Source organism: Euleptes europaea, chromosome 5 (genome assembly GCF_029931775.1).
Source record: "Euleptes europaea isolate rEulEur1 chromosome 5, rEulEur1.hap1, whole genome shotgun sequence".
Taxonomy (NCBI): domain Eukaryota; kingdom Metazoa; phylum Chordata; class Lepidosauria; order Squamata; family Sphaerodactylidae; genus Euleptes; species Euleptes europaea.
Genome location: NC_079316.1, coordinates 112,292,651 through 112,319,085, shown reverse-complemented (window position 1 = coordinate 112,319,085; position 26,435 = coordinate 112,292,651). Strand labels below are relative to the sequence as shown.

Genomic DNA, 26,435 nt, shown 5'->3' with positions numbered 1-26,435 from the left:
TCATATTATGCTGCTGGACACAATTGCCAGTTGTAAACGCAACCAGAGGCTAGTGGGGAAAATGAAAGAATTGCTTCAACATCTTAGCAAAACGTTAGAGCAACTAAATCTCTCTACGCTGAAGTTCACAAGGCCCTTCCACCACTGGATAAGTCTACAAACAGCGCATCTTCTGAGTCTTCTTTACTCCGAACGACAGGAAGGATAAGTTAACATCATTGAAGTGAAAGCAGAACGGAGACATCCTAATCCAGAAATCAATTCTGTCGCCTAAACCATTTCTCTGCGATTCTTTCCTAGTGACCGTTCCACTCTGTGTGTAACATTATACTTCTCTGGGCGTGTTGCTCCAGCCTCTGAACTTCGCCCTGCTCTTTTATAACAGAACTTAAAAAAAAAAAAATCTGCAACTTCCGCACAGGGCAGGCGTGGCTGCTCTTCTCAGAATCTGGTGTGGGTTTCCATCACAAGCAACACTCTCTTCTGCCGTCGAAAGGACTCCAACATGCTCCTTCAGGGGCTTTCAGCCATCCGGGAGGCTGTAACGCTGCCGGCATGTCTGTTGTTCCTGGCTCTGCTTCTGATCATTGCTGACTGCAGGAAAAGGAGACGCCCAAAGGGTTTTCCTCCAGGTCCTCTGCCCCTTCCTTTCGTGGGCAATATGTTCCAAATGGACCCTAAGAAGCCTCACGTTGCTATGCAAAAGGTAAGGAAGAAGGAAAGAGCCAACCTAAGCCTTGAGAGGGCTCTAAGTCCTTGGGGCCTCCCTGTCAAAGAGCTCCTGTCCACACTGGCAAAAGGGTCCCTGACAGGCTGGAGACGCTCATCGTATGTCCCTGCAGAGTAGGGCCACTCACTATGAAGCGGCCTGGCTTGCAGGCCAATCAAAGCGGATAACATAAGAGCGTAAGGAGAGACCAGCAGGTTTGGCCGGATCTAGGGTTGCCGGCCTCCAGGTGGGGCCTGGAGATCTTCCGCTATTACAACCGGTCTCCAAAGATCAGTTCCCCTGGAGATCTTCTGCTATCACAACAGATCTCCAATGATCAGTCCCCCTGGAGATCTTCCACTATTACAAATGGTCTCCAAAGATTAGTTCCCCTGGAGAAAACAGCTTCTTTGGAAGGTGGACTAGATGACCTTGTACCCTGCTGAGTGCCCTGGAGATCTTCCCTCCCCAAACTCTTCCCTCCTCAGTCTCCACCCCCAAAATCTCCAGATATTTCCCCATCCCGGAGCTGGCGACCCTAGCCCGATCCGGTCCAATGATTCTTTATTTCCAGAAGTAAGTAGGCAAACAGATGCCTGTTAGAAGACTGTTCCAGAGACATGAAGGGAAAACTCCGACTTCTTCTTTATCTCCAGCATCTGGTATTCAGAATTATACTGTGTATTTTACTGCATCTCACCAATTGGGCTCAAACTCACAAAAGCTCATGCTATAATACATTTGTAAGTTTTGATGTTCCAGGGGACATTAGTTTTGTTTTTACCATCTCTGGACACCCATTTAAACTTCAGCAAGTCTAAATGGGGGTCCAGAGATGGTAAAAACAAAACTAATATATAAAAGATTGGCTAAGAAACTGGGATTGGTGCATCCTTTGTCATTGGCATCCCGGTCTTTGCTTAGACTAAGAATTTCAGGTCCCCTCCATTCAGGGATAGGAGCTAGAGGCAGAAGCATTCATAAAGGATTTCCAGCTCCTTTATATTGTTTTTCCTCCCCTCTTCAGCTTGCAGAAAAATATGGCAAAATCTTCAGCCTGCAGTTTGGAAACATGTGGATTGTGACTGTAAATGGATTGCCTCTGGTGAAGGAAGCTCTCGTTCATCGTGGAGAAAACTTCTTAGATCGCCCATGCTTTCCTATAAGCTATGAGGTTTTTGGGGTATCTGGTGAGCTTCCTTTATTGTGCAACTTACATTTCTCAACTTTGAGAGAAATATAATGAGAAGACCCTTACACTGTTTCAGAAGATGAGACTTTCATGAGCAGGTGCTGCGATCAGGTTTGCATATAGTTACTTGATCACATATTGACTGAGGGCCAAACTTAGGGTTGCCAACCTCCTGCTATTACAACTGATCTCCAGCCGATGGAGATCAGTTCACCTGGAGAAAATGGCCACTTTGGCCATTGGACTTTATGGCATTGAAGTCCTTTCCCTCCCCAAACCCAGTCCTCCTCAGGCTCCACCCCTGAAATCTCCAGGTATTTCTAAACCCGGAGCTGGCAACCCTAAGAACAGGAGTTGTTTTTCCTTACTTTTAATTGGGAAAGGAATGCAGTTTTGACCCTTTCCCCACAGGATTGATCAACTCGAATGGAAAAATCTGGAAAGAACAAAGACGATTTGCTTTAACAACTCTCAGAAACTTTGGCTTGGGGAAGAGGAGTTTAGAAGAACGAATACAAGAAGAGACCAGATACCTTACGGATGCCATTGAAGATGAAAAAGGTGAGCTCTAGAGCCAGCCACGCTACTCCATGAACACAGGTAGGCAAGCAGAATGTTTCCCAGTTGACTTCCCCTTGTGGTGTGGACGAATGCTCCTGACAGGGAAAGGTTATATGGATGCTGGAAGGAAGATCTATGTTCACAAAGAGGCCCCCAGGAAGTAGCAGAGGTTCTCCGTCATACTAATATGTTGGCATCAGAACAAAAGTTGCCAGATGAGAGGGGTGTCCAAAGAGCTTCTGTTGATGCTGAAATCTGTGTGGGATTTTCTGCTAGAGCAGAACTCTGTATGTGCACCGGAGCCCTTCAGCTGTTTAGAAATCCCTGCATAATTCAGATTGAAATAGACACCAATTGGGAAATATAACTATGGTGGGAATTTGTTTGTTTGTTTATTATTTCAATTTCTGACTCGCCCTCCCCAGATAAAGCCGGGCTCAGGGTGAGTGACAATAAAATCAATATACAAATCATAGTAATTCTAAAATTTTCAAAACTGTAATTCTCCATTTAGAACATAACCGAAAACATCAGATGACGCTAAAATACAGTACTCGCTGAGAGGGCAAATACAGACAACCCCCCGCCCTTAATTCATAAGAACAGCAGAAATATGGGGGTGGGGTATATGATGATATGCGGAATGTCTTATTGTGAGGAAGAGGAGAAGGAGAGCTGGTTTTTGTACCACAATTTCCTCTACCTTTAAGGAGTCTCAAACTGGTTTACAATCGCCTTCCCTTCCTCTCCTCACAACAGACACCTTGTAAGGTAGGTGGGGCTGAGAGAGTTTGGAGAGAACTGTGACTAGCCCAAGGTCATCCAGCAGGCTTCATGTGTAGGAGTGGGGAAACCAACCCGGTTCACCAGATTAGAGTCTGCCGCTCGTGTGGAGGAGTGGGGAATCAAACATGGTTCTCCAGATTAGGGTCTACCTCTCCAAACCACAGCTCTTAACCACTGCATCATGCTGGCTCGCTGAGGGGCTGAGGAATAGGGAAAAAAGAGGGGTATAAAAACCAACTCTTCATTTTTTTCTTCAAATAGTCACTAAATCGTTTATTCTTGTGAAAGGTTATGATTTTATCTTCTATTTTTCATGTAAGGAAGCTATAACTGCCTCTTTCCCCCCTCACAGGTCAGCCATTTGACCCCCATTTTCAGATCAATAATGCTGTTTCAAACATCATCTGTTCTATCACGTTTGGGAATCGCTACGAATACCATGACAGCCAATTCCAAAAGTTACTGCATTTGTTTGATGAGGCCATCGGTCTTCAGACGAGCACTGGGGTTCAGGTGAGTGTTGTGGAATGTCAGGAGTGAACCTATTCTGGTCCCAGAAAAACACCCAAATGGACACGATCCCACCTCAATTTGTCCCTTGCTGCTCCAGCCCTCTTGTATTGTTAATAACTTCTAATTCAGGCATCCTAATTATATATCCACTATGCTTTTCTTTTAATTTAGCATTTTTTGTGTCACGTGGAAAATTTACATGACTTCGTTTTCCTGACAGACAGTATGTGATCTGTCCGTGAACACTGCAGCAAAACGACCCATATATTTTAAGTGGTGTCATGCTTAGAGTGTCAGATTAGGATCTGGGAGATGGAGGCTTGAATTCCCAATCTACTATAGAAGCTCGCTGGGTGACCGTGAGCCAGTCACACACTCTCAACCTAACCTACCTCACAGGGGTGTTATGAGGATAAACTGGAGGAGAAGAGAACAATGGAAACAGTTCTGGGGAGAAAGGCAGGGAATAAATGACGTAAAATTAAAACTGTATATATTTGTAGGATAATCAGCATGGGAATCAGTGGTTCCATACATCACATTTCCTTGGGAGTGTGTGTATGGGTGTAAGGAAAACTTGCTATGGGGGTGTCATGTGTAATGCATGTTCTGCACATGAATCAAATTCATACGGGACTGCTGCTGAGTTAGAGAAATGTTCATGGAGATGCTGTTATTTAAAGGTATTTTTTATTCTCTTTTAGGTTTACACAGTTTAAAACAATAAACATAAATAACAATACATGGCATACAGTTAAAAAAACACATACAGTATCAGTAAAAACATCTCTAGTTTAAGGCACTGAGAGAAAGAAGCCAAGGGAAAAATACACAATGCCGGTTCCTCCAATTCAAATGCTTGTCCATCTTGAATGTGCTTATGTACCATTACATTCATGAGCATTACCATACCCCTTCAGTAATTCCTAAGGAATGTCTTTCCCAAAGGTAAGATGCAATTTTGAGCAGCCCTGCATGCGCATAGCCATACATCACAGCACAGTCTCCTCCTTTCTGCTCCAATAGGCCGAAAATGGTCCTATCTTTCCTGAATGGTAAGAACCTAAGAAAGGCCCTGCTAGATCAGACCAAGGCACATGAAGTCCAGCAGACTGTTCATACAGTGGCCAAGCAGGTGCCTCTAGAAAGCCCACAAGCAAGGCGACTGCAGCAGCATTATCCTGCCTGTGCTCCCCCGCAACTTAATATAATAGGCATGCTCCTCTGATACTGGAGAGAATAGGTATGCATCATGACTAGTATCCCTTTTGACTAGTAGCCATGGACAGCCCTCGCCTCCATGAACATGTCCACTCCCCTTTTCAAGCCTTCCAAGTTGGCAGCCATCACCACATCCAGGGGCAGGTAGTTCCCCAATTTAACTCTGCGTTGTGTAGGGTTGCCAACCTACACATCACCACATCCTGTGGCAGGGAGAAAAGCCAAGCTGGATCAGACCCATGCCCATCAAGTCCAGCAGTCTGTTCACACAGTGGCCAACCAGGTGCCCCTAGGAAACCCACAAACAAGACGACTGCAGCACCGTCCTGCCTGTGTTCCAAAGCACCTAAGATAATAGGCATGCTCCTCTGATCCTGTATGCATCATGACTAGCCATGGCTAGTATCCATTTTGACTAGTAGCCATGGATAGCCCTCTTCTCCATGAACATATCCACTCTCCTCTTAATGCCTTCCAAGTTGACAACCATCACCATATTCATTCATAAACCTTTAATGGCATATAAATTGTTACAATTGATACGAACAATGGTCATAAATCTTAAAACCGATAAGATAAAATCATAGCCAGTAACATCAGATATCAGAGGTTATACGTTTTTGGACATTTAGCACTTCTACTAAAAAATTGGCGACATCCACAGTAACCTCTGGAACTGAATCATTCATTAAAAAATTGACATTTAACTTTATTAGACATCCTGGGGCAGGTAATTCCACAATTTAACTCTGCATTGTGTAGGGTTGCCAACCTCCAGGTTCTAGCTGGAGATCTCTATCGGCTGGAGATCAGCTGTAATTGCAGGAGATCAGTTTACCTGGAGAAAATGGCCGCTTTGGCCATTGGACTCTATGGCATTGAAGTTCCTCCCCTCCCCAAACCCCACCCTCCTCAGACTCTGCCCCCCAAAACTCCCACCAGTGGCATAGAGGGACCTGGCAATCCTAGCGTTGCGTGAAGAAATACTTCCTTTTATCTGTTCTGAATCATTTTTGAATCTCTCACCATCCAGCTTCAGCAGAGGACCCCATGTTCTGGTATTATGAGAGGGAGAAAAGCTTCTCCCTTCCACTTTCTCTACTGTCTACAAGAAGTTCTCTATTCTTTCCATGCAAACTCTTATAATTTTCATTTTTTGCATCTTCAGTTGTACAATGTCTTCCCCGCTGTAGTGAAATACTTGCCAGGACCCCACCAGACTCTATTTAAAAACTGGAAACAACTAAGATCCTTTGTCAAAGAAAGCATTGAAAAGCACAAAGCGGACTGGAGCCCATCTCAAACAAGGGACTTCATTGATGCTTATCTCAATGAAATAGCCAAGGTAACCAACTAAATTCCAATTTTTTTAGACCAGTGGTGTCAAACTCAATTGTTATGAAGTGTAAGAATGTGTCACTGGCCACCAAGACTTGATTAATTCATGTCATTGTATTTCCTATTACTATCTATGGATGTGAAAGCTGGACAGTGAAGAAAGCTGATAGGAAGAAAATAGATTGCTTTGAAATGTGGTGTTGGAGGAGAGTGTTACGGATACCGTGGACTGCCAAAAAAAAAAAAATCAGTGGGTTATAGATCAAGTCAAGCCTGAACTGACCCTAGAAGCTAAAATGACTAAACTGAGGCTGTTGTATTTTGGCCACATTATGAGAAGACAAGAGTCACTGGAAAAGACAGTCATGCTAGGAAAAGATGAGGGCAGCAGGAAAAGAGGAAGACCCAACAAGAGATGGACTGACTCAATAAAGGAAGCCACAGCCCTCAATTTGCAAGATCTGAGCAAGGCTGTCAAAGTTAGGACATTTTGGAGGACTTTCATTCATAGGGTCGCCATGAGTCAGAAGCGACTTGATGGCACTTAACACACACATTGTGATATATTGAATTGTTTTTTGAGCTGACGTGCTGTTCTGGGATTATCAGCTAATACTATTGCAGCATAGGTTATATGTTTGTATTGAACTTCCAGGTATTAGCTGGAGATCTCCTGCTATTACAACTGATCTCCAGCCAATAGAGATCAGTTCACCTGGATAAAACGGCCGCTTTGGCAATTGGACTCTATGGCATTGAAGTCCCTCCCATCCCCAAACCCCACCCTCCTCAGGCTCTGCCCCCAAAATCTCCCGTTGGTGGCAGAGAGGGAGGACAGCAGATGACACCCTCAGCTGCCCTCAATTATAGGCCTGGTAGAAAAGCTCTGTCTTACAGGCCCTGCAGAACTCTTTAAAGTCCTGCAGGACCCTGATGTTACTGGGGAGGGAGTTCCACCAGGCCGGAGCCAAGACCGAAAAGGCCCTGGCTCTCGTCGAGCACAGCCACATACTCTTAGGGTCAGGGACCACCAACAAATTAGAAACAGCAGGACGTCATGTCCTAATTTTTACTTTTCTTTGGAAGGAAGACGCCCCTGCCACTTTCAACGAAGAAAATCTGCTGCAGTCAACATTAGACCTGTTTTTTGCTGGGACAGAAACAACGTCTACAACATTGCGGTGGGCTTTGCTGTACATGGCCATTTACCCAGAAGTGCAAGGTGGGAAGTATAATTGTTGGGTTTCTGACTTCCGTTATGCAATTGGTATCCTCTGCTGTGTTAATATCTGAAGCTGCCCTACTGGCACTTCTATCCTGGCACATTTATCCTACGCGTGAGTTAAAATCACAGTTTTAAAAAGCGTGAGCATTCATAGAGCAGCAAACGTATTTTTATTTAAGGAGGGTACAGCCACCAAGTCTCGTTCAGGGTTAGTCCGACCGGTTGGCCCAGCTAGCGCAGAGGGCTTCAACAGTGAAGTGCGCTGTCCTCCCACAAGCGTGGGAAAACTCAGCCTTCACCTGCTTCCTGGCTGCCCTAAACAGGGAAGGCACCATGATCCTGGTCAGCATTATGCAAGCAGAGATCATGTACCAGGGGAAAAACATACGAGAGAAGCCCGAGGCACACATTGTAATCAGCTGGATCAGAGCAAAGGAGAAGCCATGACGCTGATGGCAATGTGCCTGGGACCTTTGCATCCCGAGTTCCTTCTTTGCAACACTCCTCCCATCTTCTGACTGGGATATAAGGACTCAGAGCTCTCCATTCCTACTTGTATCTGATGAAGGGAGCTTGGATTGTGCAAAGCTTATACCTTGAAAATCTTGTTGGTCTCTAAGTTGTTACTGGACTCGAATCTAGCAGTTCTGCTACAGACCAAACATGGCACTTCCTCTGACACTATCTAGTATTGAAGTGAGGCAAGCAAGAGAGGCCAGTCCCCAAGGCCATCAGCTGCAGAAGCAATAGAAGCAGCCAGAAACCAGTAACCTGGGAGAAAACAGCTGCCCCATCCTGGCCAGCTCCAGTTTAAAAGACTCTCCTCCATGCTGTATCACGCTATATGACTCCTTCTTATTGGCCCTGAGACCCAGTGGTTGGGAGAGCTTTCTCCCTTTCCCCTCTCCATCCTGTTACCCAAGAAACACAAGAAAAATAATCCAAAACAAGGCAGAGAGTAGCATCCAGGCCCTGAACTTTTTCAGCAATCCAGAAATGTGGGGGAGCCTGAATACCAGAATTCCCACAATGTTTAAGTATTTCATTGATGTTTCAGACATCCCCAAACCAACCGGAAACAGCAAATTTAGGATATATTTGTTGACGAGGGAATCCAAATGCAACCCACACTGTACACTGTTTATATCTTGTATGGAAATTGCACATTCATGATTCTTAACGCTGTACCATGTTTGCTAGAGAAAATGTAACAGCCCCACAGTTGAGGGACTGGTTTTCCCTCTGTTGACAGCAAATGTTGTTTTGTGTATAGCGAAGGTGCAAGGCGAAATAGACTCTGTGATCGGCCAGTCTCGCTTGCCTGCCATGGACGACAGAGAACACATGCCCTATACCAACGCAGTTATTCATGAAACTCAAAGAAAAAGCAACATTGTGCCTTCCAATGTACCAAGGATGACAAGCCAGGACACCACGCTGGCTGGATTTCATTTGCCAAAAGTAAATAAAGAAATGTTTGTTTCCCATTTCCCAAAAAAGAGAATAGGAACCCTTAAAGTGAAAGATATGAGCATTCAGTGGTATCATATCCTGATCAGACCAAGGCCCATCAAGTCCAGCAGTCAGTTCACACAGTGGCCAAACAGGTGCCTCTAGGAAGCCCCCAAACAAGACGGCTGCAGCAGCATTGCCCTGTCTGTGTTCCACTACACCTCATATAATAGGCATGCTCCTCTGATCCTGGAGATAATAGGTATGCATCATGACTAGTGTCCATTTTGACTAGTAGCCATGGATAGCCCTCTCCTCCATGAACATGTCCGCTTCCTTCTTCAAGCCTTCCCAGTTGGCAGCCATTATCACATCCTGGGGTGGGGAGTTCCACAACTCCAACTGCTTTTCAACTGCCATCAGTGGAGAGGTATTATGTATTGTTCCGTGTAGTCCTGCCTCTTCGCTTATCATTCTTCCTACCCTGATTGTACAGTTGCAACTATAGTTACAATGCAGTAGATTAAAAAAATGGCATGTTTCTTGGGCTGGGAATATTAATAGCAAAATATATTATCAGGATGTCAGGGTCCAGTTGAGACTCGAAGCTGCCAAAATAACCTGATTTTGTATCTGTGATCAGGAGTTGTAGAAGAATCTTCTCCTAGGTGCTAGTGGTGCATATCCCTGGGAGACTTTGCCTGTCCAAGTAGTGTTGCTTGCATGGGGCACCTGGGTTTACTGTTTCTGTAAGCATTTATTGGCATGCGGTTGAACGTGGCATGATATAATCTGGAGATGGTTGGGTCTGATCTATGAAATGCTGGTGGATTGAGGGAGTCTGACCCTTTGGGTTCCTTCCAGTTCCTTGACAAGAGGAATTTCAGTTTCAGCTGATAACCAGTGGCTTTGATAGTCAATATCAGCCATTCCATAAACTTACATAGTTCCAAACCTCCTCAACCTTGAACATATAAATATGGAGAATGCGAGAGATAAATATTTCAAATCAGTAATACATAAATCTGCCTTGACCTGGAAGGCCCACATCTCCGCACATCTCAGTAGCTATGCAGGGTTGGCCCTGGATAGTACTTGGATGGGAGACCACCAAGGATGTCCAGGGACTTTTTTTTTTTTTTTTGTATTAGACTTTTATCCTGCCGGGCTTAGGGCAGCTCACATCAATAATAGCAACCACACATTTAATTTAAATACGATACGACACTACATAATATAATAGATTATGATTAAAAGTTGAAGCAAAATCCACTTAAACAGGTTAAAACTGAAAATCATGCAGAGGATGGCAATGGCAAGATACCTCTGTTAGTCTCTTGCCTTGAAAGCCCTACTGGGTTGCCCTAAGTTGGCTGCGACTTGACAGCACTTTTCACACACAATATATAAACCCTGATTCTTAATCTTTCCACATTTTGAGAATGTTTTGGAATGGGAACCCATGTTTTAGCAACACACGATGTCATGGGCATCTTAATAAGCAGAGAATCTGAATTCAGCCAAAATGTACCATCATTCAATATGCCAAGTTAAATAGTGATGTAGAATTAAAAGTAATGGCCCTAAACTAGCTATGATGCTTTCTGCTTTGTACTGTTTCCTTCTTTTTCAGGGAACTGTTCTCTTGGCCTCCTTGACCTCAGTGCTATTGGATAAGGAGGAGTGGGAAACTCCAGATGTCTTTAATCCTGGCCATTTCTTGGAAAATGGTCAGTTCAAGAAGAGGGAAGCATTCCTGCCCTTCTCTACAGGTAACAGTTGATCAAATGCTTGCACAGATTTACAGGCCCCAGCTCTTGCTTCATGCATGCCTGGTGACTTATAATAAAACTGTAGTAGCCAGGGTTGGGCAAAAAAAAAAAAAAAGGTACATCTTGGGTTTATTGGGCCCAATTTTTTATTGTAAACCCAGAATACGCCAAATACTTATACCGGTAAATGTGTATTTTGGCTTTATTTCTGGGTTTACTGAAAAATTCAGGCTAGGGTTGCCAGGTTCCTCTTTGCCACCGGCAGGAGATTTCGGGGGCGGCGAGAACGGCGGGGTTTGGGGAGGGGAGGGACTTCAATGCCATAGAGTTCAATTGCCAAAGCGGCCATTTTTCTTCAGGTGATCTGATCTCTATTGGCTGGAGATCAGTTGAATTAGCAGGAGATCTCCTGCTACTACCTGGCAGTTGGCAACTCTAATTCAGGCCCATTAAAGTCTATGGGGGCATTTTTGGATGACTCCTGTGGGGGTATTTTTGGAGGTAGACCCCCCAACATAGCTGCAAGGGACTCATCTTAGATGGACACCAAAGTTTGGTAGATGTTGGGACAGGGTGTCCAATTTTATGGCCCCGCAAAAGGGTCACAAACACCCCCATTCTCCAGCATTTGCCAGCCGAGTTGTCTATCGGTTTTCAGGTTCAGATGTTCAGCTTTGCCGAGGGCTGGCAGAAACAGCCGATGGGCAGGCTGGCACCTCAAAGTCTGGGGGCTCCATTCATATCTGGGGCACATAGCATGATGTCCATGCAAATTAGCTTCCAAATGAGGAAAATAGCTTAAATGCAAGAAAAATAAGGCATGGGAAACATTTCTTTTGGTAGCAAATGACATCCCGTGAGCAGTCCTTGATTATAGTAATCCAAAATCTGATTTCAAGAGGTGATAGTGGTGTGGGGAAACGAAGCCACTACAGTGGGTGACCTATGTTTTGAAAGCAGGTTTTCATGGGGGGGTGATGGAGGTATAGAAGCCAGCTGAAGACTCAACCACGAGGGCTGTCTGAAGGAGATTGCTCATCCGCGCAGGTGAGGGAGTTTCCTTCGGAAGCCTGGTGGTGTGAGCAGCTGTTGAAGTTGGCTCTTTTTAGTTGGAGGGTATATCCCTCTGGACGGGACTGGGTGAGTCCCGTCTTTTTTTAAAAAAAAACAAAACTTGTGCTTGATCCAGATTATCCCACTGAATGGTTGGTCAGACCAAATTGGCTCAGATTACATGATCCCTACCTCAAAAGGGCCTCACTATGGGGCCCTAGCAAAAACCAGTTTTAAAAAAGATAGAAAAATGGGAGAAAGCACAGAGCTGTGCATCTGAGCAAAAGTGAATTGCCGAACCTGAAAAGCCGAATAATTGTTTGGCTTTTTTGGGAATCATCTATTCGGCTTCGGGAAGATCACCAGGTTTGGACGTTTGGTAAACCGGAAAATTACCGAAATGGCTAATTTTGGGTTTATTTTCAGTTTGGGTACATTGATATGCACAACTCTAGTTGTAGCTTTTCCCATTTGATGTCATTATGTTCAGGGCTTCCCAGAGCCACTGCTGGCCCCTAGACAAATATTCCACCTGTCCCCCCCATATTATCCTGATCCAATCCATGTATCTACTTTTATAATTTTATATTTGTCCACATATACATATGTACATATAGGACACATCTGATGAAGCGGGCTGTAGTTCACAAAAATTTCATATCACAATAGATCTTTAGTAAGTAAATCAGTAAGAAATCTATTTCTTGGACCTTTATCTAGCACAAAAGCTGTAACAAACTGATTATGTAGTAGTGCTGGCTAAGGAGTACTGGGACCACAGGGATTGATTTTGCTGATGTATTTTCTAAAAAGAATCTGTCATTTGTCATATAGCACGAAGCTTAATGTTTACTGCAGCAAAGCAGGGGATGTTAAGGGTCCCACCAATATGACAACAACCCGCTGCCTGAACAGTGTTTGAAATGTAATTCAATCTACTGGGGAAAGAGAGGAGGAGTTCTAACTTCTGATGCGTATCTGTAGTCACTAAAAGATTAACATTCCATTATCATGCATGTAAAAAGGAGCGGAGCATCCTTTTACTAATGGCTCATGGGGAAATATTCTTCTGTTCATAATGACCATTTATGCATGACTGTTTCCTCACGGTCACCCCACCGACTACTTTGGGGCTTTGCTTTGATTATGCTTGTGGTTTCCGACAATCAGAGGCCCCTCGCTCTCCATGCGTTTTCTGAATTCATGTTTAGCCAGCTCATGGAGAACATGTGGAAATGCATGGGGAGAGCAAAGCAACCTCTGACAGTTGAAAAACATGCATAAACAAAGCAAAGGCCCGAAGTAGTTGGTGGGGTGACCACAAGGAAACAGCCATGCATAAATGGAGAATATTAACAAGGGTTTGCTGCTAAACTACCATTAAGTACATTCTTGCCATCCAGGGATGAGAATGAGTTGAGCCCAAGACTGACAAATAAAGGGGGTATTCAAAGGGGGGGGATAAATCATTGAAAGGATTGTACTGGTTACCACCTCCAGCTAGAAGGTGGAATCCCAGTTTTAGTTACAAAACAAGAACACCAAATGAGTAGAAGCTGCCACCAGCCTCCTGTCTCCACCCTTCTAGTAAAGGCGAGGAGGCTACTCCCTGACTTCCTGGGTATTTTATGAACTTTTAGCTCTACAAGGTTAACCTCAACCAAAATTACATTGGTAGCTTAGCAAACTGAAATAAGGCAATTGAATTCAGGCTTGGAGCCTTCACAAGTAAAAGCACCATACACCAAACTGTAGGGATTTCCAAAGGTTTATTTTACAACATAACTGAAGAATCAAAATTTACTTTAGCACAGTGTAGAGATTTAAAACAAGAAAGCTAGAAATAAGAACTAACCTATACATTTAACTCAAGACACATTGACAAAACTTAGCACAGCACAAAAATTAGTTACCAAAGTTCATAGCGTCAAACGGCATAACAAAACTCCAGCTCAGCATTCCTACTAAATAAAAAATCCACATAAAAGATAAGCAAGACATCTCAGACTGCCTGGGAGGGTTGCCAACTCCAGGCATGAGGAAGCAGCTTATATTCTCTAATTCCTACCAGGTGCAGCCAGGGCCTACCAACACTTTACTGCTTAACTGCTCTCAGCCAGAACTAGGCATCAGCCCAAAAGATCAATCCAATTTATTCCAGGGGGAACTGATTTACAATTGTGTGTGTAAAGTGCAGTCAAGTTGCAGCCGACTTATGGCGACCCCTTTGGGGGTTTTCAAGGCAAGAGACTAACAGAGGTGGTTTGCCAGTGCCTTCCTCTGCACAGCAACCCTGGTATTCCTTGGTAGTCCCCCATCCAAATACTAACCAGGGCTGACCCTGCTTAGCTTCTGAGATCTGACGAGATCAGGCTTGCCTGGGCCATCCAGGTCAGGGTGATTTACAATTAACACCTCCTAAACAACAACCTTAGATTAGCCAATTTAGTTAAAGGGCCAAAGAAAAGATAAAACATTTTCCATTAATACAACCAAATCCCAAACAAAGAATTAAACATTAATTCTTTACAGGGATATCATGAAAGGAAGAGAGCAAAATGGAGAAAAGTATGGGAAAGAGGAACCGAAATTCAGAAAAGAGGAAAAGCTATTTTATTTTTCTGCAGCACATTAACAGGGAAAATCTGGCTTAGCGGACAAAACTATGCAGCTGAATGGAAGGAAAGGAAGAGTAATCAGATGGGTGTGGAAACAACAACCTTGCTAGTAGGCTGCAGTCTGGGTATGACTGCATCAGCAATGAGTTGCGCTTGCTCATCTTGCCTCGGGCTTAGCAAAATATGCAGCTGTTTTCCTCCTTGTAGTAACCCTTGCAGAAAAATTTAGCAAACCAAAAGCAGAGATACGGCTGTGTCCATGCTCTGTCTTCCATGCGCCCCTAGTGGCTGCCATGGAGAACTACATTAGAAGTAAAATAGGAGGCCGTTCCAAATGCTGCTTGACTCTGGCTTCAGGGGCCCGCCAACTGCCTTGGGCCCAGGGGATTTTATGTAGCAGAATACTGTGCTTCCTCTGTACAGCCAGAAGCAGAGCTTTCTTTGCTGCTAGGGATTCCAGTGTTGTTGCTGCAGCAAACCCAAGGAGTTTCCAGTTCACATGGCCATTTTCTTTCATTGTCTTCCAGGAAAACGAGTGTGTCTCGGAGAGCAGCTGGCCAGGATGGAGCTGTTTCTTTTCTTCACTGCCCTCCTTCAGAAATTCACTTTCCAAGCTCCAAAGGACGTGATCTTAAACCTTGACTTCAGGCTGACATTCACACTTTCCCCTCAACCTTACCGCATCTGTGCACTTCCTCGTTAAAAGGATCAATTTCTGCTATGGCTCTCCATAGAATTAATTTTAACTGATAACACTCTCTCTGTTCTTATTCTTAGAGTCAGTGTGGTGTAGTGGTTAAGAGTGGTGGACTCTAACCTGGAGAACCAGGTTCGATTCCTCACTGCTCCACATGAGCAGTGGACTCTAACCTGGAGAACCGGGTTCAATTCCTCACTGCTCCACATGAGTTGCAGACTCTAATCTGGTGAACCGGGTGTATTGCCAAAGGGCAAAAGGTTCTTTTCCCTTGGGTATTTCAGAGGCAATGATCACAACACCATGAAACTTTTAAGCGGCTTTATTGCCTACAAGCAGTAAACAAACTAACTAACAGAATAACAGACAAAACAATACCCACGTCCCTTGCTCTGCACGGACCCCAAAATACAGCTCTGAGGTAGACTCCAACACACACCGCTCAGTCTGGACAGTTCAGTCTGAAACGAAAAGAGAAGGGGCAGACTGGGCGAAAGCAGCCTTCCTTCTCTTATAGGAAAAGCAAAAGTGTGTGTGTGTAGTTCCTGCTGCCTGGCCCCTGGGGTGGGGGGACTTTTCAAGGCCAGGAGATAAGGCTGCTTTGGCATACCAATGCCAGGTGCAAACTGACTCCCTCTTCACCCTCCCCAAAAGTGCAAGTTGTTGGGGAAGAAGATGGAATATGTCAGCCTCCTTAACCCCTTGTACCCCAGTGCTGCCATAGGATGATCTAATATGACAGTGAAGAAGCATGGGGTTCACCACTATCTCCTCGTACTACAGAGGTCTTCGCAGAGTTTTCCACTACACCGGGTTGGTTTCTCCACTCCTCCACTTGAAGCCAGGTGGGTGACCTTGGGCTATTCACAGCTCTCTCTGAGCTCTCTCAGCCCCACTTACCTCACAAGGTGTTTGTTGTGGGGAGGGAAAGGGAAGGCGATTGTCAGCCGGTTTGATTCTTCCTTAAAGAGGTAGAGAAAATTGGCATATAAAAACCAACTGGAAGCTCTGCAGACACCCCTCTCATCTAGCAAGGGAAGGCGATTGTCAGCTGGTTTGAGTCTCCTTGGAGAAAATCACCCACAGGTAGTGTGGGTGCAGGCTCTGGGACAGCCTGCATGCACGGCAGATGTTCACTCACTGAGCTGCGCCTCCCCTCTCTCATGAATCAAGTAAAGCACCAAGAATGTGGACTTGTTTATGTTTTTATATTTTTTTATTCAAAACATTTTTATGCTGCCTTTCCACCCTGTCAGGTCCCCCAAGGTGTCACACATGAATACATTAAAGCTTTGAATAATTAAAATCAACATTTAAATTTTAAAAAATAATTCAAGTTAAAAACACATAAACAAGCAGTACCAGAACCAGAGAGAAAGGCCAGTAACGGTTACTGGCGGTATGTTGAACAAAACAAAAAAGTCTTTGCCCTGGTGGAAGACACCAGTAGAGAGAGAGAGACAGATGAATCTCCCAGCATAGAGAGTTCCCAATATTTGGCACGATGACCAATTTGGTGTGTGTGTGGGGGGCTTTTCCAGGGAGTTCTTGGCCCCTTTCACACCATTGTTTTAAACCAGTTGTTATCTATCGGTGGCCCGATTCCTTGTAAAATGACATGAAGACAAAGGTATCAGATAGCATGTTTAAATCCGTTCGTGAGCTGTCTCTGAAACATGCTGCCCGTTTCAAACTGTGCCACTTTCCTCCTGCCTTTTTTTTTGCAGTGCGTTCTATTATAGCTTTTTCTTCTTCTTCTTTGAATGTTCTAACTTTTTCACTATGGTGCCAGACCATTCAGTGTTTGTGTTTCTTCTGCTGGCAGCGTTTCCGGCTCTTCTGCCACTATAAGGGCCTGGAAACGATTCCTGAGTTCTAATGGCCCTGAGTGACATCTTGCTCAGTGACTTCGGGGTGTGTGTGTGCTGTAGTGCTCTGAGGAGTCTTGTTACGGCAGCAGCCACACTGTTGTCCCTAGGGCTGTCAAAAAAAAAATTCGGTACAGTTCGGATTTGGCTGAATTTGGCCCTTGTGGGTTCGGTATGTGCCGAAGTCCGAACTCCCCCACTTCGGATCCGTTCAATTCGGCGGGAATTCAAAGTTCGGAAAAAAAAATTCGGCTGAATAAAGCCATTAAAAACACAATCGCGCCTTTCCGCGGCTCTGGGGGGGGCATTTTTGGGCTTAGAGGTCCCAAACTTTCAGCAGAGCTTCAAAGGACGTATATTGAAAGACTCCCCAAGTTTTGTAAAGATTGGGTCAGGGGGGGCTGAGATATGGGCCCTGAAAGGGGTCCCCCCACCCTTAATGTGTATCTCTCAGCAGAGCTTGCCGCCCACGCACAAAGCTCCCAGCCCCGACAAACAGCTGATGAGAGCAAGGGCTGGGCAGGTGCTAAGAACTTTGCAAAGCAACACAACTGAAAAGCAACACCTTTGCAAACATGCAAAGGGCGGGGCAGGTGTGAAGAATTTTGCAAAACAATACAACTGCAAAGCAACACAAGCACGCAATGCAACACCTTTGCAACAGTGGAAAGCAACACCTGACACCTGGGAGTTTGCATACCATGGAAAGGGACAGAGGCAGCTAGCTATGCATAATGAGCAGGAGGGGGTGGAATTTCTCCTTTTGCATTGGACTTGGGACCAGGCAGATGCATTCTTTAAGTCACCATTTGAAAACCAGTTTTGAGCAAGCATCAAAATAACCTAACTGATCTTATGAATGAGGAAAAACCTGAAGAATAAAAATGAAGCCCCCCCTCAAACCAGGGAGAGAGAGACTGGAGGGGGAACACACACCCCAGGCAGAACTGGCAAAAGCCCCCTTTGGCTTCCCCCCCCCCACCCACAGAAACTGCTCCCTCCCCACACACACACACAGACTCTGCTTTCCCCCCCCCACACACACAGAAAAGAAAAATTATAGATTAAAGCCCCCAAAGGGGTCTTACTGTGGCTGTCTTCTGTTCCAGCAGGAGGGGCTGGGAGGCTGGGTAATCCAATATGATTCCATTTGTATCCAATATAAGATCCATATGTATGCATCTCTCGAGGGTGATCCATTCATCCCAATAGGGAAAAGGGGAAAGCCCATATCTCGGGGGGCCCTGACCCAATGTTTACAAAACTTGGGTGGTCTCTTAAGAAGCCTTGTCTGAAGCTCCGCTGAAAGTTTGGGGTCGGCACACCCAAAAATGCGCCCCCTGCAGCCACGGAAAGAGAAAAGGGGGGAGCCAATATTTCAGCCCCCACTGAACCCATCTTTACAAAACATGGGTGGTCTCTTAAGAGGGATTCTCTGAAGCTATGATAAAAGTTTGGGGGCTGCACCCCCAAAAAAGCGCCCCCTGCAGCCACAAAAATGAAAAAGGGGGGAGAGGAAAAAGGGGTGGAGCCCATATCTCGGGACCCCCTGACCCAATGTTTACAAAACATGTGGGGTATCTTAAGAAGCCTTGTCTGATGCTCCGCTGAAAGTTTGGGGTCGGCACACCCAAAAATGCGCCCTCTGCAGCCATGGAAAGAAAAAGGGGGGAGCCCATATCTCGGGACCCCCTGACCCTTGTACAAACCTTGGGTGGTCTCTTAAGAAAACTTGTCTGAATATCCCCTGAAAGTTTGGGGTCTGTACCCCAAAAAATGCGCCCCCTGCAGCCACGGAAAGGAGCGAATGTGCACAAGCACCCCCTCACACACACATGAGGATTTCCCTCTCTCTATCTCTTTCCCCGGCCGGCCGCACATCAGCTGATTCCTCCAGTACTCAATCCTGACTGATTGGCCAGAAGAAGACCCAGCTTGGCCACCGATTGGCCGGGGGAGGAGAATGCTGCTTACTGAAGGTTATGCTGCTTACTGACGGCCCCGAATTGGCTGAATTTATTCGCGAACTCCCGAACTCGCTGAATTCGCCCCCCCCGGTTGCCCGCCAGTTTTGAGTTCGGTTCCTCCCGAACTAAAAACTGCCGAATCAAGGGAAATTCGGCTGATTTTCAGTTCGGGCCGAACCGAATTGACAGCCCTAGTTGTCCCATTGAATCATCTCCCCTTCCCTATGCAGGGCCTCGAGGCTTCTGTTAATGAAATCCTCCCCTTCCTTGATGTCATGGGGAGTGGCAATCCTCTCCTCCAGGCTCCAAACCTTGCCCTCTAAGAGCCCTACCAACTTACGCTTCTGACAGGTGAAGCCCATCTTGCCCTCAGGGAGGAAAATAAACATGGCACACTCCCTGCAGGTGACTGGGAATAGTCCAGGAGCACCTGAGGAACCTGAGAGGCATCTTCTGCAGGGGAAACACAAAGAGGGGGTGCCTCACGAATGCCCACCTGATTGCCTGATTGCCTCTACGTCCATTGGGTACCCAAGGTTGGGGGGAGAAGGTAAAATGATATAATAAATATCTTTATTTTATGGCACTTATATCTGGATAAAAAACATCAAAAATGATAAAACAAGGCACAATGGCAACTCATAAGGTTGATAGACTTAAACCACACACCATACGCATTTCGGCCAACAGGACTTCATCAGTGGTCAAATGAAAACCCAAATAACACACACACAAGCAATGTACAGATAAAGGCCTGTTGACCAAAATGCATATGGTGTGTGGTTTAAGTCTATCAACCTTATGAGTTGCCATTGTGCCTTGTTTTATCATTTTTAATGTTTTTTATCCAGATATAAGCACCATAAAATAAAGATATATCATTTTACCTTCTCCACCCAACCTAGGGTACCCAGCATTTGGTTTTTTAAGGTTGAGTTTCTCCCCCCCCCTTTTTTTTCTCATCAAGTTTTAATTTTCATAGAATCATAGAGTTGGAAGGGACCACCAGGGTCATCTAGTCCAACCCCCTGCACCATGCAGGAAACTCACAACCACCTCCCCCCACACCCTTAGTGACCAGAAGATGGCCAAGGTGCCCTCCCTCTCATCATCTGCCTAAGGTCACAGAATCAGCATTGCTGACAGATGGCCATCTAACCTCTTCTTAAAAACCTCCAGGGAAGGAGAGCTTGCCACCTCCTGAGGAAGCCAGTTCCACTGAGGAACCGCTCTAACTGTTAAAAAAATTTTTCCTAATGTCTAGACGGGAATTCTTTTGATTTAATTTCAACCCATTGGTTCTGGTCCAACCCTCTGGGGCAACAGAAAACAACTCGGCACCCTCCTCTATATGACAGCCCTTCAAGTACTTGAAGATGGTTATCATGTCCCCTCTCAGACCTCTCCTCTTTAGGCTAAAGATACCCAGCTCCTTCAACCTTTCCTCCTAGGACTTGGTCTCCAGACCCCTCACCATCTTTGTTGCCCTCCTCTGGACACGTTCCAGCTTGTCTACATCTTTCTTAAATTGTGGTGCCCAAAACTGAACACAGTACTCTAAGTGAGGTCTAACCAGAGCAGAGTAAAGTGATATCAGCACTTCTAGGATACCATCATTTTCTAGGAAGACAAATCAAACAGAGCTGGAGAAACAGTTAGTGAGAAAATACAGTGGACAGGTCTCAGCCCCTGAAACTGCCCCATCTAGCAAGATGGGGCTGGAAGGTCTGAGCCACATTAGCCCTAGACACCCTTTTCTGTATCGTTTGTTCTCCCCTAACTGAAACAGGGAGCAACATCATCACCCGAAGGAGGAGGAGGCTGCACAAGGGAGGAGTGGCCAGGTATAGACAAGGCTTCAGAAGGATCCAAAGCAGTGGAGGTGGGATGGGAGCTGCAGCATTTAATACAATATACATTGTGGTAAAAAAACAAACAAAAAGTTAACGCAAACAAGAGTAAGGAAGAGAGAACGGACGCTTCACATCATGGGCCATCTCTATGATGTCTTCCCACATCCCTTCTCCTGTTCAGTAGTCTCCTTGGAAGGAAGGGTGTTCTTCTCTTCCATGTTGGTTTTCTTCCTCTTCTTTTTGTCAAACTTCTCCACTTCAGACAGGTCAGGCTTGTCACACATTTTGACCACAGGAAGGTAAGCTGACACCTCGAGGACCATCACAAAGTGCCACCGGCGAACTGTCGCAACGCAGTCGCAGGTGACCTAGTCTGGGGCTTAGGAGACTCCGCTCTTTGCTGCCACGGAGTCAAGGGGTTAGTATCTGAAACTTACTTAATTAATCTGCTACCATTCAGGGTGATGGATCTTGGTTTGTGGCTTATTGAAAATAAAGGTTAGTCACACACAAAAATACCACAGAGTCGTTTTCTTAATCAAATCAATTCTTTACTAACTAATCTCAAGGGTAGGGTACATGGATTAAACAATAAACTTTCTACATATCTAAGTTTTCTAGACTTGCTAGACTCCTCTAGCAGTTACTACGCTTACTCACGAGTAGCCATTCTCACAGGGAGAATGTGCTCGTCCATGCTTGCAGGTAGGTAACTTACAAGTAACTGAGATACAGTTTCTCTTTCAAACAAAGGATATACCAAAGCAGTAAAATGCAGATTACTTTGCCTACGTGACCATATGACATGAAAGCAATGGCGATCTGCTCTTCCTGACCATTTGGCTAATTAACCCTTTGACTGTCTGACATGTAACGAATCCCGCTAAGACCCAACAAATCCCCTTTTCGAGGTTCAGTTACATTCAGACATGCAAACATAATTCATCACATTTATTAACACATCATATGATATCAATAAGTCCCCTTTGTTTCTTGTCTTTCAGTGAGTTAATCTTGAGTTGAAGATTTCTTCCTTGTCTTGTTTGACTTGCGTTCTTGCACTTTTCTTTGCTTGAGAAATTCCAGTATTTTGTCTCTTTCTGTTTCCATATCAAAACACTGTCTTTCTTCAAAGAGTTTGGATCCTGCTGATTTCTCCAAGTAGTAATGAGAACCTTCTGACAAAACTTCATATTCCCTTGCTTGAGAATCAAACAAATAGCAACCGTTCTCATTTATTGTCACTTGGAACTTAGCATTTGCTAGCCTTTTCACAGACAGTAAACAATCTTCAGATTTTTGCATATAAAGTACATTCTGTAGTCTTAAGCCCATTACATTTCCACAGAGAGACTGGATAGAAACAGAAATTTGTCCTTTCTGGGTGCATATTTGTCTCTCACCATTGGCCATTATGAACGTTTCAGCGCAAGGTTCCAAATAATCAAACGCTTCTATGATTCCACATGTATGGTTACTTGACCCTGAATCTAAAAGCAATTTTTGTACACGCTTTGGGTCATCTTTTATTGGTAAAATGTGAGTTGATTGATCTTTTAGCAAAAGCGTAGCGATCTGATCTGGTCTCTTGGGTTTGCTATAGCTCCCCGGAGAGGGGGGGGTTCCCCCTTTTGATTCCCTCTGCTTGCATTGATACGATTTATGGCCAAATTTCCCACAGGTGAAACATTGGAACGTTTTCTCATGCACATGCAATACCTGTATTCCATTAGACAGTGCATTTTCGCGTGCTCTGTCTGTTTCAAATTCTTTCAAGGCTGTGATCAGCTTATTAAGGGTTAAATCCTCTCTGCCTAGGAGGTTTCGCTTTTCTGCATTAAAGCGTGGGTGGACACTGGCAATAAATATTGTCAAAAAATCTTCTGAGCTCACTTCCCCTCCTGCAAATTTCACCTCTGATTCCAAATCTTGCCTATGCTTTAAATGTTGTAAGAGAGTTACATTTTCAGGCATTTTATATGAGAGTAGATTCGCCTTGAGGCTCATCCTCTGACCCTTGGACAAAACACCATACTTTTCATTGAGTGCTTTCATCATATCTTTCGTTGAATTACTATTTAAAATGATGGATGATTCTGTTGGTGATATTGCTCCCACCAGAAGGCACATCCCCTGGGCATCAGATTTATCAAAGGCATTAAACTTTTCTCTGTCAGTCTCATCTGGGGGATCTTCATTTAGTACGTGTTTAATCCCCAGTGCCAATTCGACAGATCTTTTCCATATTGGGAAGGATGATTGACTTATGTGGGGAATTATTACTGATTGGATCCCTTTCCCATTTACACTCACGGCTCCTGCGTTTGTGCTTGATGTTACTGGCGTGGCTGCCCGGTTCGCGTCCTCTCCCATTCTTGCAGTACGCGGCTCTCCTCCTCTGGTTTACAAGCGTGAGGGTTGAGTTTTCCTGTTGTCCTCACAGACTGGCTGCTCGGCTCTGCCACAGGAATTCCCTCAGGTGTCTGTAAGGTCCTTTGTATTCCTCAGTTCCCCGATGGGACACGATTCAAAAATCAAAAATTGTTCTGTGTGACTTTATTTCAATAGCCAATAATTTCAACCATCCTCTGCTACCACTTGTTAGTATCTGAAACTTACTTAATTAATCTGCTACCATTCAGGGTGATGGATCTTGGTTTGTGGCTTATTGAAAATAAAGGTTAGTCACGCACAAAAATACCACAGAGTCGTTTTCTTAATCAAATCAATTCTTTACTAACTAATCTCAAGGGTAGGGTACATGGATTAAACAATAAACTTCCTACATATCTAAGTTTCCTAGACTTGCTATCTAAGACCCAACAAATGGGACCCTCCCCCCTTTTTTTAACCCCCCCCCCACGCTCACTCCAGAATGAATCCGGCCTACAAATCCACATCACAGCAGCATAACAATAAACACACCTTCAGGTCCAGTATGAATTCCTTCACTTTTTACTCCCCTTCCCTGTTTCTCCCCAATGGCAAGCCAGAGGGGTTTATCACATTCTCTTCTTCTCCATTTTATCCTCACAACCCCCCTCTGAGATAGACCAGACTGTGTGTGTGTGTGTCCGGCCCCAGATAACCCAGCAAGCCTCTATGGCAGAGTGAGGAAGCTAATGGATCGGGAAGCAGAATGTCTCGCTTGAAAACGAGGTGGTTCTCCAGGCATGACATCCAAGAGAAGAGCAAATTTGGAAATGACTTTATGGCTGGAAGTTCTGCGGAGGGGACTAAACATTAGAAAGAACTTCCTGACAGTCAGAGCGGTTCCTCAGTGGAACAGGCTTCCTCAGGAGGGGGTGGGCTCTCTGTCTTTGGAGGTTTTTAAGCTGGGGCCCGATGGCCATCTGACAGCAAGGCTGATTCTGTGAACTTAGGCAGATCATGAGAGGGAGGGCAGGAAGGTTTGCGTCAGTGACCCTTTCTTACATGCCTAGGGTAATGCCAATCGCCCCTTTGGAGTCAGGAAGCAATTTTCATCCAGGTCAGACTGGCTAGGGATCTTGGAGGATTTTTTTGTGTGGCCATCTTCTGGGCATGGAGTAGGGGGTCAACTGGGTGTGTGTTGGGGGGAGGTAGTTGTGAATTTCCTGCATTAGGCCGGGGGTTGGACTAGATGACCCCTGTGGAAACTTCCAACTCTAGGGTCATTTATTCATGGCTGTTTGCTGCAGTTTCAATGCTTTGTTGCTCTGGACCTTATTTTTGATTTTTCACAGCTGCCCCGAATTGGCCCATAAAATTCGCAGCATCTCATCAGCAACTCAAACCTGTGTTGCTACAATCTTTCCCTTTGCCTTGCCCTTTCTGCCGGAGGGTCCCATGAAAAACTCCCTGGAGTCAGATTTCTTCTCCCCGCCCATCCCAGCAAATGTCTCCTCCCTCTCCTACATCTACCCACCCACAGGGGTGGCTATTGGCCAAGGGTTCTTTTTTTGTTCTGACTAGAAGCCCGCCCCTTTTCGTGCACTTTGTGCGGCCACTAGATCCGTGCTTGAGTGCCGTACCAAATCCAAATCTCTACGGCAAGATTACAAGAGATGTGTGGCCTCTCATGCATAAATGGCCCTGGGCGCTTTGGCTGCTGCACTAATGAAGAAAGAAAAAATAAGGGGGAAACAAAGAGGTGGAGGTGAAGAAAAAAAGGTGCGCGAGCGTAAATCACGAGGGGAGAAGTGAAAAGAACTATTCCAAAGGGGGAAGAAGCAGCAAGTCAGGACACACCATCAAAAAGGGGGGGGGACTAAAAGAGAAACAAGGAAAGTGAACAGAAGCAGAAAACAGAAGTCAACGGGAAAACAAATCCAAAGCTGAAAGGGAAGCGGGGGGAACTGTGCCGAGTCAAAGCAGAAAGGGAGACAATGGGCCGTTTACGCAGGGGAGGTTTTGCCTTGGATTTGCCGCTCTCTCTAGATGCACATTTTCCCCATCCAAATTCTCAAAACTCTGCATGGGGGGCTTATTGTTGAGTTTTGAGAATTCGGATGGGGAAAATGTGCATCCAGAGAGCGGCAAATCCAAGGCAGAACTCCCCATGCATTCGGTTGCATGAAAGTGGAATCAAGCGGTTTGGAGCCCGATAGGACTTCTCCTTCCCCCTCTCCTTCGAATGCCTCCCCTCTACGGAGCTGCGATGGGCGGAGTTGTGACGGAGGTGGGATTGGGCCTCAACAGTGAGCTTGTCCGCAGGGGGAGGGCTGAAAGGTCAGGGGCAGACACAACCACTTTCAAATTCTGCAGCCTTTTTCTCATGAGTAATCCAAGCTACATCGGGCTTTATTAATTAGATTTGATTCCATTAATAACCTTTTAAGTTTGGGGGGTTTTTTTGCTCCCCCTCAAGAGAGCAGCAATTTTTTGAGTGAATAATTGATCTATGATTCAACTGACACAGCTTGGTCTACAGGACAACCAGTGTAAACACATATCAGCTGCAATGTTCTTATAAATCAAAGGCTGATTTCTCCATAAGAAAGAAAGTCCCCCCCCCCAGGAAAAATGTCACTGCAGCTGCAAAGCCAGGTAACATGATCCCGCAACAAAACTTGACAACCAATCCGAAATGCAAAGAGCCTAGGTTTATTTCTTTTCTGGCTAATGCCGTAATGATAAATCTTATCGTAGCCTAGGTTTATCCCTAATGCAAACAGAGGCACTGATGGTTGAACAGACGGTTTATACTTGACGTTTAGGAACTGAGTGTTTATATTCACTCACCTCTCCCGGGATGGCAAACCATTTTCCTCTCGAGTAAACAAAGCAGGGTTACTGTCGATTGCCTCATATTGTGCTGCTGGACACAATTGTCAATTGTAAAAGCAACCTGAGGCTAACAGGGCAAACGAGAGAATTGCTACAATGTCTTAGCAAAATGTCAGAGCACCTAAATCTCTCCTTGTTGAAGTTCACAAGGCCCTTCCACCACTGGATACATCTACAAACAGCACATCTTCTGCGTCTTCTTTACTCCAAACTACAGGAAGGATAAGTTAACATCACTGAAGTAAAAGCAGAGCAGAGGCATCCCAATCCAGAAATCAGTTCTTTTGCCTAAACCATTTCTCTTCGATTCTTTCCTAGGGACAGTCCCACTTTGTATTTAAC

General features: G+C 45.1%; 2 protein-coding genes across 2 annotated transcripts; one reads left to right on the top strand and one right to left on the bottom strand.

Moving 5' to 3' along the window:
- Window positions 1–505: 505 nt before the first annotated feature.
- LOC130477409 (cytochrome P450 2J2-like) lies at window positions 506–15,143 on the top strand. Its single transcript, XM_056849349.1, has 9 exons — window positions 506–706; window positions 1,737–1,899; window positions 2,313–2,462; window positions 3,601–3,761; window positions 6,151–6,327; window positions 7,407–7,542; window positions 8,819–9,006; window positions 10,631–10,769; window positions 14,968–15,143. The coding sequence occupies exons 1-9, from the start codon at window positions 506–508 to the stop codon at window positions 15,141–15,143; spliced, it is 1,491 nt and encodes a 496-aa protein (XP_056705327.1).
- A 5,772-nt stretch (window positions 15,144–20,915) lies between these two features.
- Window positions 20,916–21,139, bottom strand: LOC130477416 (thymosin beta-15A homolog). The gene has a single exon (XM_056849358.1). The coding sequence runs from the start codon at window positions 21,107–21,109 to the stop codon at window positions 20,972–20,974; it is 138 nt and encodes a 45-aa protein (XP_056705336.1). The 5' UTR covers window positions 21,110–21,139; the 3' UTR covers window positions 20,916–20,971.
- Window positions 21,140–26,435: the final 5,296 nt, after the last annotated feature.